Source organism: Copidosoma floridanum, unplaced genomic scaffold, assembly GCF_036245765.1.
Source record: "Copidosoma floridanum isolate Cflo_tuat_1 unplaced genomic scaffold, Cflo_Japanese_pri ptg000001l, whole genome shotgun sequence".
NCBI lineage: Eukaryota > Metazoa > Arthropoda > Insecta > Hymenoptera > Encyrtidae > Copidosoma > Copidosoma floridanum.
In genome coordinates, this window is record NW_028321878.1 from 6,195,907 (window position 1) to 6,217,612 (window position 21,706).

At 34.0% G+C, this 21,706-nt stretch overlaps 3 protein-coding genes across 6 annotated transcripts; all 3 read right to left on the reverse strand.

Moving 5' to 3' along the window:
• Positions 1–617: 617 nt before the first annotated feature.
• LOC149376000 (uncharacterized) lies at positions 618–1,629 on the reverse strand. The gene is made up of 2 exons (XM_089589170.1): positions 1,590–1,629; positions 618–1,447 (listed from the first exon to the last, which is right to left on the reverse strand). Exons 1-2 carry the CDS (start codon positions 1,627–1,629, stop codon positions 618–620), a joined length of 870 nt encoding a protein of 289 aa, XP_089445296.1.
• A 7,033-nt stretch (positions 1,630–8,662) lies between these two features.
• On the reverse strand, positions 8,663–12,434 carry KFase (kynurenine formamidase). Its single transcript, XM_089591986.1, has 8 exons — positions 12,389–12,434; positions 12,215–12,305; positions 12,042–12,143; positions 11,816–11,950; positions 11,468–11,546; positions 10,854–11,039; positions 9,011–9,161; positions 8,663–8,924 (listed from the first exon to the last, which is right to left on the reverse strand). Exons 1-8 carry the CDS (start codon positions 12,404–12,406, stop codon positions 8,784–8,786), a joined length of 903 nt encoding a protein of 300 aa, XP_089448112.1. The 5' UTR covers positions 12,407–12,434; the 3' UTR covers positions 8,663–8,783.
• Positions 12,435–13,923: 1,489 nt separating this feature from the next.
• On the reverse strand, positions 13,924–16,314 carry LOC106644388 (granzyme F-like). 4 transcript variants are annotated; one of them, XM_014359846.2, is made up of 7 exons: positions 16,258–16,314; positions 16,006–16,138; positions 15,826–15,914; positions 15,299–15,635; positions 14,911–15,214; positions 14,601–14,816; positions 13,924–14,529 (listed from the first exon to the last, which is right to left on the reverse strand). In XM_014359846.2, exons 3-7 carry the CDS (start codon positions 15,872–15,874, stop codon positions 14,506–14,508), a joined length of 930 nt encoding a protein of 309 aa, XP_014215332.2. In that variant the 5' UTR covers positions 15,875–15,914; positions 16,006–16,138; positions 16,258–16,314; the 3' UTR covers positions 13,924–14,505. The 4 variants fall into 4 exon arrangements, with proteins under 4 accessions (XP_014215332.2, XP_089447135.1, XP_014215331.2 ...); XM_089591009.1 differs by having other exon boundaries at positions 13,924–14,816; positions 15,826–15,909; XM_014359845.2 differs by having other exon boundaries at positions 13,924–14,816.
• Positions 16,315–21,706: the final 5,392 nt, after the last annotated feature.

Sequence of the window (21,706 nt, forward strand, 5' to 3'; positions counted from 1 at the left end):
GATGTGGTTTTCTGGGTAACACTACAGTTCATAATGCTTGAGAAAGATCAATAAATTGTAAAAGTACAAATTACTTTAATTATCTTGACCTTGAGATAAATTTTGAAGGTTATTTCAAGGTCGTAAAGCATTTTTGTATTCATAAATCCTGCTTTCGACTGCAATCCTTGTTTTTTGAGATTAGGTCCTAAAGAATGTTATTACTCTTACATGTTCATGATAAACCTAACCTTTAAAAGGTCACATTAGGGTCAATTTAAAAAGTCAATCAGCAAGTTTTCAATTGCTGATTCTTAGTAATAGGCGGTGGCATTTTTTAATGCGGAAATAGCAAAACAAAAGTACTTTTATCTTACTTTTAGCGTTACCCGGAAACAACGACGTGGACGTAGTAACTTCTGTTTCCTTTGGGGTGCCAGATTATCGTGAGTCCCTTTGCCTCTCATGTCGGGGTGCTTGATTATCGTGAGTCCCCTAGCCTCTCACGTCGGGGTGCTTCATTATCGTGAGTCCCCTAGCCTCTCACGTCGGGATGCTTGATTATCGTGAGTCCCCTAGCCTCTCACGTCGGGGTGCTTGATTATCGTGAGTCCCCTTGCCACTCACAATAGCTGCATTTAGCCACGGATAAATTGTTCGAAATTTTGTCCGTTGGCTTGAAGACACATGCGCACACGTCTTTCAAAACTGTCCACAGTCCTGAGCAATGTTTCTCGAGGAATGGCTGCGCAAGCCGTACGGATCCGGTCCATCATATCCTCTCGCGTTGTTGGCCGTTGTGCAAAAACAACATTTTTCACGTACCCCCACAAAAAAAAGTCGGGTGACGTGAGATCTGGTGAACAAGCAGGCCATTTAATTGGGCCTCCTCGTTCTATCCACCTGCCCTGATAACGGTTGTTTAAAAACTCCCGTACAATCAGTGCAAAATGAGGTGGAGCACCATCTTGTTGAAGCCACATTCTTTGCCGTGTTGCCAAGTCAACATTTTCCAACAGACCAGGTAAGTGCTCCCGTACCAATGCTAAGTAGCTAAACCTGTTAACATTTTGATCAAAAAAGTAGGGTCCAATCAAATACCCATTTACAATTCCGCACCAGACCATGAGGCTCCACCGATTTTGGTGGTCTACAGCTCTGTACCAGTAAGGATTTTTGTACGACCAATAGTGACAGTTATGTCTGTTCAGTTGCCCGTCGCTGTAAAAATTAGCTTCATCCGAGAAAAGAACATAGCGAAAGAAATGGGGATCATTTTGAATGACTCGCAAAGCCCATTGGCAGAAATTAATTCGAGCTACAACATGACGAGGTTGTAAGGCTTGCGTTAGAGTAATATGGTAAGCATGATAATTTAAAAATCGCAAGATTCTTGAAACGGTACATTGCGGTATACCCGTTTCTCTTTCAATCTGTCGAGTACTAATGTGCGGATCTAAATGGACAGCTGCAAGAATTGTTAATGTTCACACATCATTATCTTCATAAACATGATGTCGGCGTTGACGAACAAGATGCCCTTCGCGAGCTCTTTCTGTTAGGGTTCTTATTGTCACATCAGTAGGGTGTCTTCTATCTGGAAATCGTACAGCATAAAGTATTGATGCAGCGGCGTAATTGTTGCGACATTCCCCTAAAACTAATATCATATCAACAATTTCTGTTGGTGGATAATCAGGCATATTAAAAAATTTGTTTCGGGTACACGAAATGTAAATAGTAATTTAGATTTACATAAGAAGTAAAATAATACAAAAAAAATCAATGTCTAACATAAAAGCTCGATAATTTTCATTTATAAAAGCAAAAGTAGTCCAAAGCAAAGTAGTCGAGAAATAATAGTACCGATAAATTGCCCAAACAAATTTTTAGGAAGATAATCACAAAGTAAACTGAAATAAGTTCCTCAAGCTTATGCTAAGGAAAATCGCATTATCCGTGAAAAACAATTGTATTGATAAGCTACGATTTTGTTTTATTATAAGATCTTGTATTTATTAATGGACTAATCTTTACAATTAAACTAACAATTAGTTTGATGCCTGCATTTATTTTGACAAGTTAGAATTCTATAGTTAACGACTTGATAAAAACGTTTTTTTCCAAGAATGATTAAAAAGTCAAAATTTCGTTAATATCTTAATAGATATACCTAATCTATTATTGATACATGTTGTTTAGAAAATTTCGTGATTTTAATTATCTTCAGTTTATCATAAATCACTTATTATACTTGGAAATTGTTTTAGTCAAATTGTTAACTAGAGAATTCTACATTAAATTTCATTTGAAATTCCAGCTTATCTTTAAAAACTATCCTTTTCTTTCACTGTACGATTTTGTAAATTAATTTGTTTGATTCAAATAGATGTTAATTCAATAAAATATTAAAAAATCGCCGAAAAATTGCCACGAGCCAGGTCTGACATTGTAATCTCCAGCAAAAGTAAAAAATCGCAATTTTGGCGATAAACTGGCATTTGACCACCTACGAAAATAAGTGATGTACATAAATGAACACATGACAGCTCGAAAAAAGATGTATAGATTTATACATAATAATTTAACGTGACAGTTTATCTCGGACGGAATTTAGTTTATGGAAGGTGTGAATCAGGCCCTTGTTCTTGTTCTGAGCGGTACAAGCTAACCAAAGCAACTCCTGTAGTAGGTATACTGTAAATCTAAGTGCATAAACTGACTTCAAGGTCAAAACTAATGGTACCATCAAATGGCCCCCTCTGTCCTGCCCAACTTTCGTCTGAACTATTTTTTTGTAGACCTCGTAGTTTAGAAGAAATTCGGGTCCATAGATTAAAATAGGTCACCCTGTACATAATAAATATGCAAATTTATGGAATACAAAAATTTTTTATCACATCTAAGGAGGAACTAACACTTATTATAGTGAAGATAGAGTAACCTGTAAAAGTGTTGTTAATATTTATATGTTGTTAATATATTGCTATTTATATGTAATGAAAATAACCGTTTTATAACTATTCAACATTTGGTACATTTATAATTTTACATCTGAAAAATGTAGTGTTGGTTTTAAAAAATTTATAACTTCGAATTGACCGCAAGTTAGAATTCTATAGTTAACGACTTGATAAAAACGTTTTTTTCCAAGAATGATTAAAAAGTCAAAATTTCGTTAATATCTTAATAGATATACCTAATCTATTATTGATACATGTTGTTTCGAAAATTTCGTGATTTTAATTATTTTCAGTTTATCATAAATCACTTATTATACTTGGAAATTGTTTTAGTCAAATTGTTAACTAGAGAATTCTACATTAAATTTCATTTGAAATTCCAGCTTATTTTTAAAAACTATCCTTTTCTTTCACTGTACGATTTTGTAAATTAATTTGTTTGATTCAAATAGATGTTAATTCAATAAAATATTAAAAAATCGCCGAAAAATTGCCACGAGCCAGGTCTGACATTGTAATCTCCAGCAAAAGTAAAAAATCGCAATTTTGGCGATAAACTGGCATTTGACCACCTACGAAAATAAGTGATGTACACAAATGAACACATGACAGCTCGAAAAAAGATGTATAGATTTATACATAATAATTTAACGTGACAGTTTATCTCGGACGGAATTTAGTTTATGGAAGGTGTGAATCAGGCCCTTGTTCTTGTTCTGAGCGGTACAAGCTAACCAAAGCAACTCCTGTAGTAGGTATACTGTAAATCTAAGTGCATAAACTGACTTCAAGGTCAAAACTAATGGTACCATCAAATGGCCCCCTCTGTCCTGCCCAACTTTCGTCTGAACTATTTTTTTGTAGACCTCGTAGTTTAGAAGAAATTTGGGTCCATAGATTAAAATGGGCCACCCTGTATTGTAAAAATTGCTCTATTTGAATTTAAGTTTGAATGATTGTTAAGTATTTGAAAACAATCTTTTTCTGATGAAATACAATTCTCTATTTTCACTTTCTATTTTTTACAATAATTTAAAAAATTAGGATAAGTTGAATGAAGATTATTAATTTAAATTGAAATTGTCATATTTTTAGTTTCAAGGGTATATATCATTTTCATTCTTGTATAACTCGAATAGTAATTTGAACGTCCATATTAAGGAAAAAACTTTTTTTAGGTTTGAATAAAATTATCAGCTACAAATTGTATAAGAAAATATTTCAGGCTCACCAGCTGGACCATCAATTAATTTAATGTGTAACCATCAATTAAATTTTTAAAATAAGTGAGGTGTGAAATGTTGATATCTTGTTTTTCAGTTCAAAGACCATGCTTAAATAAGTGCATTAATTTCTTTATTACTCGAAAATTCTTGTAAGATGTAATTTTCATATTAATTTCAAATTGTACACTGGAAATATTATGAAAAGTAAAAACTGCGCCAAAAATTTTCATGATTGAATAGTTTTATAACAGTTATTGCTTCCTTAATTATTTTATTACTTAAAGAATTGTTATCTATTGAACCTTAGCACTAGCCTTGAAATGTTTTTGTAAAAATTTTTCATGTGTTTTAAAATTTTTCAAACTTAAAAAACTAGTTTTTTCTATTAGTTAAAAAAATGTTCTTTGTTTTTTAGAGAAAAAACTTATATTGACTTATGGTCAAATTTTTTTTCTTATTGTCGTATTTTTATTTTTTCGTTATCAAAAACGTTGTAACAGAACATTTACGTAATAAATACTTTTTATGAAATTGTTATCTTTATTTAATATAAACAAAACCGTTGAAGGATTTTTTCAGTAATTTATGGATTCTTCTAACTTATTTACTTTATAAATAGTTTTTTATCTGTTTTCAAGATGAACTGGCCATTCAACAACTTCATGACTTCTACCACATACAGAAAATTTTTCTCCTCTCCATACGGTTTTCGTGGGATTCAGATATCTATTACTTCTGTATTTTGTCTTTTATCATAAATATTTTAAGTTGTAATTTCGCTCTAGAATTCACAAAATGATCCATCACCTTTTTTATAAATACAAAAAAATCGTATTCAATATTTTGAATTAACGCATGGTTTGCAACATTTATATCGCAAATACATTTAACTAATAAGAAATTCATTATGCAGCATAACCATGGAAGTATCTGTTAAAATTTTTTTTGCTTGTAAATCTTTTCCTCTGTACATACAATTTTCAGAAACAATGAAATCGCAAGTTTTTATTATTCACGCAAATAGTAATTGTTTGAAAATTATTGTTAAAAGCTAATACTTTCCGTCTTTCAAGTACTACAAGTGACAGCTTTTTTTCGATTTCATTTTTGTTTCTCCCCTTTTTGAGCCCAAAAGTAGTTTTTGGCACCTTCTGATTTATTTCAACAATGTTACTACTGATTCATTTAAGCCTAAAGTTATACATTTTAATTCCACCATTTTCCTCTCATTTTCCTAGGTAAAAACTTCCACTGAAATGAGATTTTTTTTAAATCAATGATTTTTTGCTGTGGGTCCTATACTTAGTAGTAAATCTTCTTTAATAAACTTTACCTTCCTGTAGTACACTGAAGCTAGCATACCCGGGTAAATTTTTTTTGAGTTTTTCTTTTGAACATTACATAGAGAAGGTTTCATGTACCACAAATATAACAGTTACATACAGTTTTGATAACAGTTACACATTACAATTAAAATTTTATTTAGGAGGCATTAAAGAAGAAAAGAAAATTCCCTTTTGAGCCAGCTGGAGAGGGCAGTAGTGCTAAGAAACTTAAATTTGAAGATAGCGAAAAAACATCTAAGGTTTGCATTGACTCTAACTTGGAAAAAACTTCATCGAGCCTGAATTCCTGTCTTAGTATCGACAATAAGTCTGAAAATCATCGTGTAGATAATAATTGTAATTTGATAATGGACTCTAAACCCTCTGAGGCAGGAACATTAAAATATTTTGATGAAGTTGAAAAACAATTGCAGACCAAGTCTCCATCAAACACAGGAGTGAGGGATAAAACTGTTAGGCGAATTCAACCAGTCTTAATTGTCAAAGACATTATTCCAAATTCTGCGGATAAAGTTTTTGAAGACTTTCTGAAAGCCTGTGCTAATTATGAAAAGGCTGATGAAGAAACTAAAGTAATTCTTGAAAAGTTGCAAAAGAAATACAACAAGCTTGATTCATTCAACAAACATGATAGAGACTTCATACTTTTTCTTCGAAATCGCGTGAACAACATAACTCATAAAAAAGCTAAATTTTACCAAACTATATTTGAAGTTCGTGAGGAAATCAGTAGACGCATAATTAAACTCAAAAAAGATAAATCAACACGAGAAAAAGGCAGTGAATCAGACACAGAACCAGAATATACTACAGACGAGTTGAAAAAAATTAAAATATTAGAGAAGGTTATAAAAGAGTGCCAAAGAAGAATCGAAGAACTAGAAACAGCAGAAGTCATCTTTGATGATGATGAAGACTCAGCGTATTTAAAGGAAGATAGGTATAAAAGAAAATATGTACAGTTATGCCAAGCACTTAGTGATATAGCAAGAGATAAAAAACTAAAATCAGAAATAATGAAGAAAAAAATTACGTTGAATGATATCCAAGATGAAATGACCGGTATTAAGGCCATTGATCAATCTATCATTGATTTTGTAAATATTAGTATTAGTCGGATGAACAAATTAAAACACATTCAGAACTTTAATGCTGATCCGAATTATATTGTTCCGCCCGACTTTTACGAAGTATTACAAATTATAGAAAAACATACTGAAACTCGGAACCTTCAATTTAGTAAACAAGAAATAGAATTATATGGTAAGTGTATTAGTTGTTTTCGTTTATGATTACTGTATATATATATCTGTTATTTCATAATTAACGCTTTTTTAGCTACAAAATCATTTAAAGCAGTTGTCAAATATTTGAAAAATTGTCGACTACAGGAGTTCAAAGAATATATTGGATGTTTTATCAGCGACACTTGTGGTAAATATATTGACCCAGCATCCAATGACGAAAACCTTGAAAAAATTCTTCAGGCTAATAAGTTAAATTCGGACAAGCATTTAAATGAAGTTTTTGAAAAATATGTAAATATGCAAAAGAATTTAAGCAATGAAAAATTAAAAGAATCAATGACAGCCATGTATTCCTCCGAAGAAAGTTGTAATCTAGATAATCATGAGAAACATCTAGTTGAGAAAAATTCACAAGTAGGTAAGCGAAAACGCTTCCTTCACAGTGACGAAGAAGAATCTGGTAAAGACAATCAGACTCATAACAGCCGAGAAGATGAAGAAAAACCAGCTAAAAAGATGAAAAAAAATGATGATTCAAAATGTCAAAACACAGCTTATGAAAATAATACAAAAGAAAAAGAAATTGAATGTATAGACGTTGGAGATAACTGCACGTCACCAGGTAGTAATCATCAAGTTGTAGTTTCCAACATATTTTCTAACCTCACAAATTATAATAAATCATAATCATTATCTTTAAATTTCAGATTCTCCCACGAGAGACGTACGTACGTTGGTAGACGATAATTCGAAGTATTTCCCCAGGATACGAGTGGCTAGTGTGGGCAACTTTCCCAAGGCTTGGGAGACCTCGGACTCTCCCGAAAGTCCGGGAAAAGAGTCCATAGATCTGGACTTTTCACCAAAAAAAAATATTTTTCCACCAGTAGAGGTGGTAGATTTGTGCTCACCAGAAAGAAGGTCAAAAATTTCTAGTATTACAGTGTCCAAGGTGCCTAACCCATTAGCAGTAAAAAAATCAAAATTAAAAAAAAAATTGATCTTCGAGATAACGATAGACGACTAATGTGAAAACATTTTGTAACAAAATGTGATTATACAATACCTTACCGACAGCCCTTGAAGAAAAGATGAACCATGATGAAGTGGTGGAATAGAAATCTGCGATCATTTGAGAGTTAAGCTCATTCCGTAAAATTGTTGTGTTCGTTTTTTTTATATTTTTCTCTATTTTGTTGTAATATACATTTATTTATAAGGATATAGAATATTTTCGTGCCTTGCTTGTAATAAGTTTAAAATTAAATAGTGTTCAGTTTTGTACCTGAATATTTGCCGACAAACCTTTTCTAAATTCAAATTGCGTCACGTTTGTTATTCTTGTATTAAAGTTGAAGTAATTTTCCGATCATACGCCTTTATCATCGCGTACATTTGCAATGCCCAAGAGACCGTTTTACCTTTACTCTTGTACCTTTATTTATCAATGTACTAGAATTTCTACTTTAACTTTTGTCTCTATAAATATTGCTCTGCGAGCATAGTATGTTAGTTAGCGCGCCGCGGCGGCAGAGAAAGCTTCTCTCCGCTTGCCTTCACTTGAGCACATTTTCATAATTTAAGCACTGTAAATATATTGTAAATATTTTTATTGCACATTTGCGTTATATTTATTTTCCGCCGTAAACCACTTCCACCTCTACACGACTGAACTGGATTGGGAGCAGCATAAAACCCCTTCCCTCGTGAACAAATAGGAAGTTTTTTTAAAAATATTTTTCCCATTTTCTGCAAATTATTTTCATTGCAAATGTTGGAAACATTAAATAATCATACTTAATTAATTTCAAAAACGAACTAGCCTATCAAAAGTTAAACTAGTCTTACGCTAAGGTAGCTTTACCAGAAACAAGTAGCACCTGTCAGTGCTCCCCGGCAAATACATCAAAAATTTTTTTTAATTAAAATGTTTTGTACCCATAAAGTACATTATTTAATACAAATGCTGACTCTGGCACAAAAATTTAATAAATTCCCTTAGTTTCTTATGATTTATGTTACTCATTTAATGTTTTTTACGTTGTGTATAAGGATTTTCGATAATAAAAAGTCATTCGTTGTAAGATTTTCTACTATGTCAAAGTGGTCGATATTGTTCCTTAGCAGTAAAAATTCGACATTATCTACAAATTGTATTAGTCTCTGTAAATAATAAAAAAATATGCTTTTTTCACTTTTTTATGTAATTGACGTTTAAAAGATGGAAAACAAAAAAAAACGTTACTCACTCGTGCATATCGTTTGGATTCCTCGACAAAGATAGGGGAATCGCATTCCCCTACAGCTAGGATAACTTTTAAATTGCTTATACACTCTGAGTTGTTTTCTAATTTTTTCGATTCATCGATTGGAGCGAAAGTATACAAACTGATTTCTTTTCTAAAAATATAATTCATTAATTGTAATCAATGCTTAAGTGATTTTCGAGTATAGTTAATATGTAAGTTATATAGTATATAAGTTAGTATACATTTTTTTACTTATTTTAATTATTTATTCGACTAGATTATCAAAATATTCAAATTAAAGAGAAGTGATGAATTGTCGAATGAAATTTCTCTCTCAGTAGTCATAAAAACATGCATGTTGTATAACGTATCTAATTAAATCCAACATTTATTAAACTTTTGATGATGTTTGGAATAAAATTTTTAAGAATATACTGCCTGATGAAGCTATAATTAGCCTTATGCCAAAGTAACTACACTAGGAATAAATAGCATTAATAGGGCCCCCAGCAAACACATGAAAAATTATTTTCATTTGACTCATTTTTTTCTAACAAGTTATTTGTACGTAGGACAAGGGGTATGTTTCTCGGCACGTTCCCGTTCTCTGTGTCCCACTTGAGCTTCCTACAGTCACGCCTTATGTAGCCAATCTTATTACACGGCCACATCACAGTGGCAGGTCAACGGACCTCGGTTTGGGGATGGTTTGATCGTTCGGTAATGTTGAGTTTGTCTGATCGTTGCGTGGCGGTCCGTACGGGTATTCGTTGCGGGGCTGGCTATTACTGTTATGCGGGTGTTCGGCTTCATCTTTTAGCATTTCGCGTTCTGCTATTAGTGTGTTGTCGAACATCTTGCCTAGGCTGATGTTATTCTCGGGGGGAAATCTTTGCCGTAATGAAAACGGGATCCCGTCTTAAAATGCTTCGATTACATCACGGTCAATTTCTAAGGCTTCTTCGCTAGAAAGTTCCCTATTTGTGTCGAGAGCTTTCCTGTCTACTAATGAGTTACGGATGTCGCGCGTGCGGTTGATGTAATCTAACATTTTTTCGCGTTCGTTTTTGCGCAGTGCAGCCAGTTTGCCTCTTATTTGGTTCTGCGTGTCGTATGGAGCGAAAAGTACCTTAAGGAGGGTGAGAAATTCGTTGAAGTCAGAAAATAGTTGTTCTCCCATAACTACGTCGGTGCGGTCAGTGATTTTGCCCCGGGCTTGCCTAAGGAAGACGCTCTCGTAGGTGTCCCATACCTCCCCAAATAATTAATGACACCAAAGGAACATTTCACGGAAAAATCTGCCTGGTATGAACTTTCTCCGATGAAAACAGGTTGAGAGAAACATTTTTTACTAAAGGCTCTAACTATGCCTATGGTATGATAAATATGTTATCAATTAGGTGACTGGATAATGGGGGCAGCAATATACCCCTACACAGAGGTAGTGAGTAGGTGGCTCCAGCGATAAAGCCAGTATGGACTGTCGCAGTAACCCGGAAGAAAAAAAGTTATAGACAAAACGATACGTATTAATGATTTTCTAGAAGAAATGGGGGGGGGCATTGGGTGGATATTTGTCCCTGGTAAAGCTACTTTGACGTGAGACTAGTTTTAGCTCCATTATAACGTGGACGTCATTTTTTAAATCAGTTGATTATTATTATAATAATAAATGAGTAAAATATTTCCAACGTTTGCAATGAAAGTAACTGGTAAAAAGCGAAGAAAGTGTGAAAAAAAAGAACTTCTGATAAAGTTTTAAAGAATCTTGTCATGAATAACTGTATATTGTGAAGAAATGCAAAAAAAAAATTTAAAGAAAAAGCAGCAGCAATAAACTTACGGAGTGAGCTTAACGGCCTCGTTCACACTTAAAGAAAGCACCGGTTTCAAATCGTAAATTCCGCCAATGAGTACAAGACCCTTAAGCAGCTCTAGACAACTGTGCTTTGAAGCTCGCCATTTGTGGTCGTGCAGCAAACTTGCTGCGAGATGGGCACCAGCACTATGACCTCCAAGCCAGATACATCTGTACGGAGCACGAAATTTTTAAGATTATTTACCTTTACAGACATCTGTGCCTTGAAGCTCGCCACTTGTGCTGAGCTAAATATCGACAGAATGGCTGTATGAAAAAAAAAATTTAATAATCGATAAATCTTTTATCATTGTCTATCTTTTTTTGCGGTCAATGTTTTACAAGGCAGCTGTTTAAGATTAACTTATTGGCCTTTGATTGAGATTCTTTCTGGGGAGAAGGAAAAACTCTTTTACAACTACTGATTACACAATTGTCTTTTAGTCAAAAGTTTTGACTATAAAAAAAAGTTGAACGTCAGGTTATGTAAGTCATCATGTAAATATGTAAATCGTTGGAAAAAAAATCAATTCCTTTTGTACAGAGATTAATGTAATTATTTTGATGTAAATAAATTGTATATATTTTACTATACTTACTTAGATTTTAAAGACTGAGCCAAAATTATGATTTTTTCAACCAGTAATTTTATTTGCTGCACAATATCGGTTAATCTTACTGAAATCGAAAAGATAGTTTGTTAATAGATGTAGTAGTTAAGAATGTATGATTTAACTTTTTTCAATTTATTGTTTAAAATGATTCAAACTCATTTTATAGATAAGTTTCGACGATTTAAAAATCGATTGAAACGCTTACTGTTTACTTTTTATGAAAAGCAAATAAACTTTTTATTAATAATACCACTTGTTGTCTCTTATATATTTAAAATTCTTACATCACATCACAAATAATACGAAAAAGGAAATAAAAAAATATCGGCTCACCGTTTGGACACAAGTCATAACCAGCTACAACAACTTTAATCCCATGGGCCACGAAATTTGGGACTGCAAAACCTGACAAGTCCTTGCTGAACTCCATCCAATAGCCGCCGTGAATGAATATAAAAATCGGTGCATCTAAAAGCGTTCAAATATATTACCCATAACCACCGAAAAATCATAAAATCTACGATCACTTGAACACTGAATCACAAAAACTTTTTTTTACCATCCGGAAGATCGGTTCCGTATATATCGTACTTGGCACGCTCAGATGATCCATATGGTACGTTCAGCTCGTGCGCTATTGACAAGCGAGTTTTCCTCGTAACTACAAAGTCAAAGAACCCACGCGCGTTAAATTGAAATACTTTTTTTTTTAAAAACAGAGCTACAGCTTACCGTTTTCACAAAATTTGAGGAACCGAGCTTGCAACTCTATCGGACCGTACCTCTTGCTCCAATTGCTTGGCATGTAATTGAACTCGTGGTCCTGCAAAAAATCGATCATTTTTACAATCTTTCGACCTGCTAATAAACAAAAAAAAAGTAACCTTATAGGCCTGATGCACTTACTGGTGTGAGGGACTGCATTTTTATTTAGTTGCTTCTAGGTTCCTTTCAAAAAAGAATAGAAAAAAAAAAAAAAAAAAAAAAAAGTTCTTATCTCTGGTTTTGTAGAGAACAAAGCCAACAGTTTATTTAAGCTCCGTACTATCTTACCACGCACACGTAACTGAGCAACTACAGGGACGCTTTTTGCTCCGTGGCTGCGTTCTTTCTCCCTGGCGTGTACGTTTGTACACCCAAGGGAATGTGATTCTTTCCCGGCGGTGACCCCAAATGGCAGCATCGCACATTGATTGTATACTTGGTCGATCAGAGATGGCGTTAATTCTGCAGGGTAGCCGGAGTTTTGTCATATTCCTAGAGAAAAAGAGAGAGAGAGAACCTGGTTATTTACAGTTTCTACTGCATCTTCTGCTACCGTCCATGCATTATTTTGGAGTTTTTGTTCGATACATGGAAGTGAGACATATTTTCCAGTTAAGATTATCCCAACGATATTATTTCTGTAATTTATTAGGGTTTGACGTTAGAGTCCTAATGGCAATGAAGTATGAACTCCTAGACAAGAGTGTGTACGTTGTAAGCCGATAGCCACTGCATTTGTTTATGAAAAGCTTGTGTTTATTTCTAGAAACTTTAACTCCAAAATATGTGTTGATATCAGAAGCACAGAATTAAGAAGTCGTTAAATTCTACGATGAATTCCACGTGATATGCTAGAAATGGTTTTATACATGGTTGTTCAAGCTTTCATCTAATGAATAGCCGGCAACTAATCAGATGTGTAGGCCAAGCGAGAACCATCTTGGTTGCTTTTGGCGCATTTTTCAAGCATTTGCAATATAAATTAATGAATAAATCTTGTGAATAACTAATTAATAATTTATTGAAAAGAAGAAAATTTTAAAGTAATTTTTATTAAAATAAGACAGCTAAATAATCAAGAAAATTAGTATTAATAAAAAAATAACCTTAATTGATCTATAAGTCGTGAAAAATTGTATTGAAAATGAATTAAATAAACATGATCAATTTAATTATTGATATATTTATAGCCTTTTACTGCCTATACAATACAATTCAAGTAATTGGTCACTACGTTTTTTGGACTCTATGTGTGGTGGTATAATGAGCTCATGTATTGGATGATGGAATGTTAGAAATGAATATTTAATCGTTTTAAGTAGCCCAAGTCCCACAGTAGATAAACAAAATTTATTTTTTGGGCTTTGTGTGATATGATAAGCTTATCTGCATGCTATTAGAGTATTTGGGAGAGTTATTTGATCGTTTTGAGTGGCTTAAGTCTCACGGATTCAAAAATAAATTGTTACAAATTTTCATAATCACAAAATATCGTCTTTTCCTAGCTCTTTGCATTATTTATGGAGATATAGCGATTTTAAGTTTCTGGTTCTTAATTAAAAAAATTTTATACTTGTAGGATAGCCGAGAAAAAGGTTAATGTTACAAGAAAAAGTAGTTTATAGAGGTTTTTGATGCTTAAATAATTTTATTGAACGAATTTTTTTTTTTATGTTACCCTTTTCTTGCAGTAACAACAATAACTAATATTATTTTTACATACTGTATGGAATTTAGAATACATATAAACTAATTTTTTTCAAACGCATACAGTTATACTGATTTTTAAAATCAGTTTTACGTGAGATGTTGTGCAGTTGTAAAAAAATTCATGAGAAGTAAAAAATTACCGTTAAAATAGTGATAGTTGATAGATGTTTTACTTCGTATACGTAACAGTATTTTGTACATGGCAAGTATATGGTTAAAAAATTATTTAACGATTGTATGAATGGCATTTACTAAACAAATTAGTTATTTTTCTAGTGGGCAATCTTACAGCAGGTATACATAAAATTATCTTCGTTAAGTTTAGTCTGATATTTAAACTGGGCTCAGTTAAAATTTTTTGCAGTTATACGCATATAATATATGCAGGTTAAGATTATCACTGTTTAGATTTTCCAATTAAAACCACACTGAAAAATTCAGATGATGTAAGTCATCGTCAGAATGATCAAACATGCATTTGACGTCGTTTTTATTGAAATTTATCGAAGGATCGTTATTCTTTATGTTGAACACAACTAGTCACGTGGTTATTGCGAGACGATCGCCGCGCCCTGTAACGTCGGCAAAGATTACAAAGACAAATAAGTGCAAGAATAAGCAGAAAAAAAAGAATGAGACCTACAGCGATTTTAAGATATATGTTATTGTATCGTAAAGTTGAAGCTTCATTGATTTTAACGTATTGTTTGATCCATTTCAGGTGATTGGAAATTCTGGTAAAAATCATCATAACGCAACGATCACTGCCAATGACCTCATAAGTAGGTTCAGTCGCAATGCCTATGAGCACAGCTTCATTGTTGTCATCAAACTTGACAAGTGGATTGCCAACATCCATCTTTAAAAAGAAACGTATACCAATTCATCAATAATTCACTAGTATGCATGAATAAAGGAGCTTGAGCAGTTACAACTTATAATAATACACTTACTGTAGTAGTGCATACATTTTCACCGGTAACGCAGATTTGATCTGAAGGTATAAAATACATAGGCAAACGGTGCCGCAGAGGTCCGATGCAATCTTGTTTATTTGAGTTTGAGGTGACACAATCGTACCGGAGTTTTTTGAAGTCATAATTATTCAGGCCCCAACCCGTCACTGTGTATATCTCGCCTGAAATTTCCGTTTCGTTAAAAGCAGGTAACTTAATTGGGCGCACGCTATCCGTGACTTTGACTGGGTTTTCCAATTGCAGCAAGGCAATGTCGTTTGGCGAAAACCTCGGATGCTTACTGTAACGGCCGTGGTTAAATTAATTTTTCTGATGATTCGACTTTTGGATGTATCTCAATTTAGAGGACAAATTAGTTCCTTACCTATCGTAACTTGGATGAAGGATAACTTTTTTTACCCTCAAATTCTGCTCGCCCTTCTTCGATTCCAATATGTTTTCGTTCACCAGATCGCCAGCGTATACAAATTGGATTTTTTCCAAAGAGCCTGCAGTACAACGAACAGTAGTTAAAACGAACTCTTCCGAAATGATGACGCCGCTGCACAAGTGAACTGTACATCCATCTGGGCAATATTCGTTCTCATAAACCTTCCGAACGGACACGTGGTAGGGAAATTCGCCCTTCATCGCATTTTTAATATTTCTATTGGTAATGTCTGTTTTTCCACATTTAGATTTCGGCTGCACTGCTAACGTACCTTGAAACAAATTTCGTGCTTAAAATTTTCATTATACTAGATAAATTTAATCTACACTTAATCGATATGATTAAAACCAAACATAAATCATCCAACAATCATCAAAGCCATTCCATAATTTTTTCCGTATAACTTTTCAAACTTTGAGTGAAAAATTGTAAAAATTATTTCGAGTCGCGATATAACTTACTTTGCACTAGTAAAGCAATAGTACATAACAGCACTTTGAATGATCCCATGTTGTCACTTCAAGAATAAACGAACAACTGCATCACTACACTGAAACATTGAATCATACGCTACTTATAGTTTATTATTATCACACATTGAACACATTTATCGTTAATTTTATTTTTAATTTATTACGCACACAGATAAATGTACATGGATTAGTCATTTCCATGGCCGTATGATGATTAATTTTGGGAAAAGTGTTTCTTCACACCGTACGTCATAAAACGTTAACTTACAAAAATCCGACGATATGCTGTTCTATAAGTTACCTTTGAAAATAATAAACCAAGTAGATGTGAAAAATCGTAACATTTATTCACATAAAAATGTAAGATTCAAAATAGTATATTAATATAAGAATTTAAAGAGAAATTTATTTTATTTTTACTTGTCCTGTAGTTATGTTGTTCAACCGTGATGTCTATGGTAATAATCAATAAGTGTTGTATGTAAACATAAAGTAACAAATTTCAAAGTAATGAGTGATACAAAGGTGAGTATAAGTAAACACTATCGTAGTTGTACTTATCTATTTTAGAAGTAATTTAGACTTTTGACTCATTGCTTTTCCATGATTCACTTATTTATACGCAATACCTCCAAATTTGACGAATATTAATATCCAGACAGCATAATTTATGCTACGAGTTGTCATAATCGTACTAATTTGCACTAATTGTAATGTGAGTCTAAAAATCAGATGTCTGATTACTGGATTCGTAGGTAAGATATTGTCACGGACGTGGTCCGGCTTTTGGCACAAGCTCAGCGTTTCCAAGCCAAGCGCACTCCTGGTCACAAGGCCGTGTCAGCACACTGGGGCTCAGCTAGGATTGGCCCCTAGGAATTTAAATTTTACCAAATCATATCGATAAAATTTGTTCTTTATAGAATTTTTTACGAGTTAAAGCATGAAACCATAATTTACCTATGAAACATTTAATTTTTATCCTTAAAACAATTTTAGTTGGAAGAGATTATAGATTTACTAAAAATATATATGTTCGTGTTGAATACTACGAAGTAGTAAAATCGTGCTAACCCAGGTAGCACAGATATAAATAAACTGGAATTAAGGGAGGAGGCTTATAATTATTGTAAATTATTTAATTGTTTAGTTTCAAAATTCGTCCACATATCTCCATTTTGCCTGACATACAATAGTTTATTCATTTTTTTACCAATTTATTGTCAGATGTTATTCAATATGAATTATAATTGAGGATGATAAATTAGGATAGTTTGTTACAAGAAACTTCATTTTTTCTAATGTATTTTTAATTTTGTAAGAGAATAAAAATAACTATGTCAGTCAATGATTATCATTTTCAAAAAATAGCTTTCTGACAAACACGATTTCAATTCTGGAATAAGCTTAAAAACTTGTCGTTAAAGTAATTCAAGAAGTCGATCTTTGTGTGAGTAATTTGTAGTCAAATAAAACAAAAAATAGCCATTTAAGAGAGAAAAAAAAAAAAAAACGTGTAAGTTGAATTTTTCGGATTCGTTTCAAATCCAAAGTGGTTATGACATGCATATACCTATATATGCAGAGAAAAACCTCTGTATTGTAAGATGGTTAAATTATCATGGGTACCCTACGGAGTTGACAACAGACACACATGCGCTCCTCGTTAGCGATTGTCGATATTTATCTTTAAACTTGGTATACATTTTATTTAAGATGAATCGCATGATTTTATGACAAATATCATCGATACGTAGTTTAATTTTCAAACATTAGTTACTCATAAACAAACGTTAATGATCAATTATTATTATTTATTTGAGATGTACGTCTTTACTACTTTGGTGTCTGAGAACATCCATGTATAGGTGAAGTGAATTTCTTATACCCACCACACGAACATCTATATACGATAAGGATATATATATATATCACTTATATCCACGAAAGAATGCAACAAGATACTCATGCATGCAGAGGTGCGTACTTGATAATATACACGTAGCTCATCGCTTTGAGAGCCACCAGAGCCGCGTATACCCTCGAACCTTTAGCGCCTGAATTTGGAGTTCTCCTTTTTGGTTGACTCGATGAAATTATTTTTGAAAGAACCAAATTTTTTGTTAATTTGACGTTCAACTGAATGCAGTCAAGAGATATAGTTACACACATACGACACTCTCGAGTATAAAGATCCGATTTTAATTTCATCACTACAAGATATTTGAACCATTAAAAAAGGCTCATCATTAGGCTTTAATTGGCTCTGTCGTCATGGATGAAAATTACATTTACGAAAAAAAAGAGGAAGAATCCAGGGTATCATAAATTTCCTGAATATTTACTCTAGAACACTGGGTGGCAGCAGCAGCTATTCGTCTCTCGGAGAAAGAGACACAAGAGAGCCGAGCTCTAAACCAGAAAAACCGGACTTTACCTTCTTTCTCTTCTTCTTTGCCACCTCCCCCGCATACACGTACACACTGGCCCCTGTATACATACCGATGAACCTCCATATTTTTATTTTATTTTTTATCTTCAATACATTGTTCCGGTCGACAATCAAACGCATTGAATAAACTTATGATAAATAAAATAAAACGAATAAAAAAAATTTTCTTTCTTTTTGACTGATGCAAAAATAATTTCCTTCCAACATCTTGGATGCTCATCAATTAACTATCAATTGGAAACACATCGAGATTGACGACAAATTTTTCAACCCAAGACATAAATATTTTCTGCATCAACGTCTGCTACCACTTATATGGTATTGTCCCTCGATTCTCTCTTTAGGTAAAAAAGGCCCCCAAGCCATTGACGACCGCACTTTTTTTGCCTTTCTCCGCCTCTGTAGCCACACACACGTCATATACATATTATATATATATTTACACAGTGATCTCCACCCATACGCTTGGGTGCGAGAATGAATGGTCATCGCCTCTTTCTCGGCGTAGTTACATGCCATCTTGATAAAGTGATTTCCAGCCCCTTTGGGAGTACATGTATTTTATTATATTCCACGCCGAACGAGATGATTTTCGAATGAAGACATCGAGTTCGCTAAAAGAAAATAAGTGTGTCCCATTATTTATTGAGCTATACCTATGTATACTATACCTATTGTGACATCCGTACCATTTTGAGACAACCTGATTCGGCTGAAATCTTATGCGAGAGATACGTAATTTAAAAAAAAATAAAGTAAAATAAGAACCGACTTCTTCTCAATTCCTACCGATTTTTGTACACTTTTGTGCTTGCATGCAGGGCACAAGTATGCGCCTTTTAGCCTAACAACAAACAGAAAAGACATGCACTTGTGTACATACGTTATAATTTATAAAAAAAAAATTCAAACGTATGTACAATACAGAACTAGCGCGTTTCCGGTGGGTGCACAGCGTACAGGACCGGAAAAAGAGAAAAAGAAAAGTTTCATGGTACACCGACTCCCCCTACATATTATCCCCTATAATGTGGTACTACATATAGGTATAGGTGAGCAAACGACGCAGAGCTAAGGCCAAGGACGCATACATATATATGCATTCGTTAAGTCTGTAAAAGTATCTCTGCGTGGGTTCGCTTGCCTGCACAAACACATATATATATATTATATACTCGATGTCCCCTTTGCACTTTGAAAATACCTATGTAGGTACGTACCTACTTATGTTGTATATTGTTTAGCGAGGGCTTTGGTCAACATTCCGGGTCGTCGTTGCGGAAAAAGAGAAAAAATGAGTTGCACAACACCACAATTTAACGCATGTGGTCACGGTGCTTTGGGCCGAAAATAATATTCGTGCTCGAGATGATTTAACTTTCATCTGTCTTTGCTTGACAAAACATTGGAAATCGGTTGTTGCAAAAGATTTGCTTTTCAAAGAATCCCGGCTAACCACGATTCCGCCGATCTCTTTGAACAATTGTCTCTCGAGCCCATAATACTTGGGTATCACGTCCACGCCAAAGCTCGGCTGTTCCCTCTTGCCAGTGAATGTACATATACATATGATATACATACATGTTCTGTAGCGCACATACCGATCGCGCGAGTGGTCAATTCATTTGACCCAGAATTAAGAGACGAAAGAACGCTGGAGACGACTGTGGTGGTTGTACCACCGTAATTTAGACCGAGATGCTTCTTCAATTAGTGCCTCGAACATCATCGACTGGTGTAAGATGTTTCATCTCGACGACTGTACATGTTAATGCGTGTGGACCCTAGCCCGAACGATCTTTGACGATTGATTCTTGGCTCGTGTATAGATAGCGAGCGATACTGAATTTTAGAAACCAATTGCGTTGGGTTTTTTTCCTTTTTCTTTTTTTTTTACGCAAGTGGAAGAAATCGTGTTAATTGAGCTTTTTATGGCTTCTCGTATGGAAGTGCGTGCTTTTTTTGAGCGACCGATTGCTTTTCGTGGATTTTATTTTGTGTCCATTTTCATTGGGCTTAGTTTCATCTACTCATTTGGTAAAAGAAGGTAGGGATCGAGATATTAATTGTCACGAGTTAATATAGATATACGTTAACACATAAACTATTCAAGTATTTACAATTGTAACTGAGATAACGCATAACGATGTTTTAATTTTTTTGTTTGTGGAATTTTTTCAGTTCATCCGAACCTTTGGTAAACATTTTTCATATAATCGATTTTAAAAAAAAAGTAACTCGGAGCTATTTTTTTGTCCATTGTATCGAGTTTTTTCAAAATTACTTTCTGTTTAAGAAAATGTGAAAAAAATTAATGTTAAGTAATGATAAAAATAATGATTCGAATATCAAAAACGTGTTGTATTGTGGGCTCAAATTTTTTTTGAAATTCGCCATCAAAAGTATTAAAAAAAATTAGCTCTTTACACGTAAGAAAAACATAATGAATAAAACAAACATAAGAACTAATGTCTGACGATGAAAAAAAAAAAAAAAATCACTAGTTTCATACTAACATACAGGCCAAGAAACACGTGCGCGCTCTCTTACATGCATGCACCAATGTGGTACAGCGACACGTTGTGTCACACAGAGTGCAAGGATTTTTTTCTTCGCCATCCCTCAATTGAGATATATCTTTATCTATTAACGTTTAGCGAATTATGCACATACGCACACGTATTATAACGCACGGTGTGATCAACAAAGTGACTATAAATCGATAAACCTAGCTTGACGTAACGTGAGTAATTCAAACAATAACTACTTATGTACGAAAGGTATAACGCTGTGATCGGTACCGGCAAAGGCGTTCGGGCCCCTGAAATTCCTTAAGCACTAGCAGACCAGCGATCTTTTTTTTTTTTTTTTTTTTCGACGTGTTCCCATGTACCCGTGCATATATATATATACAACGGTACAATACACGTATACCGATATATGTATATAAAAAGGCAAAAGCTTAAAACAAGGACGAGGAGGCACGTGAGGTGAAAGGGAAAGAATAGCCTGAAAGAGAGAAAAGAAGACACGCCAGCAGCGCCGACGGGAAGAAATTTCGATGCTCGAAACTCTCGTATACTCCCACGCGAACGCAACCTTGGGTTAAGTTTTGTAATAGCAAGTACGAGGATAAACAATTGCTGCCGGACGCGTAGGGTGATATTACAATTATTTAAAAACAACATCAAAACTATGGGATGATTGAAATCACTGATGCCATGTAAAGAGGGGGGGGGGAACAGAGAGCATCAATTATGATCAATCCGATTAGGCACCCACGGAGTTATGCTCGCGCACCGATTACATCGCGCATACCGATTTTAATAATCGAACGGTGTCCTTCGAGCTTTCTTGCGAGCTGAGCGAACGGCTCTCCCGTGGTACGAAGATACATTACATACATATCTATAGACA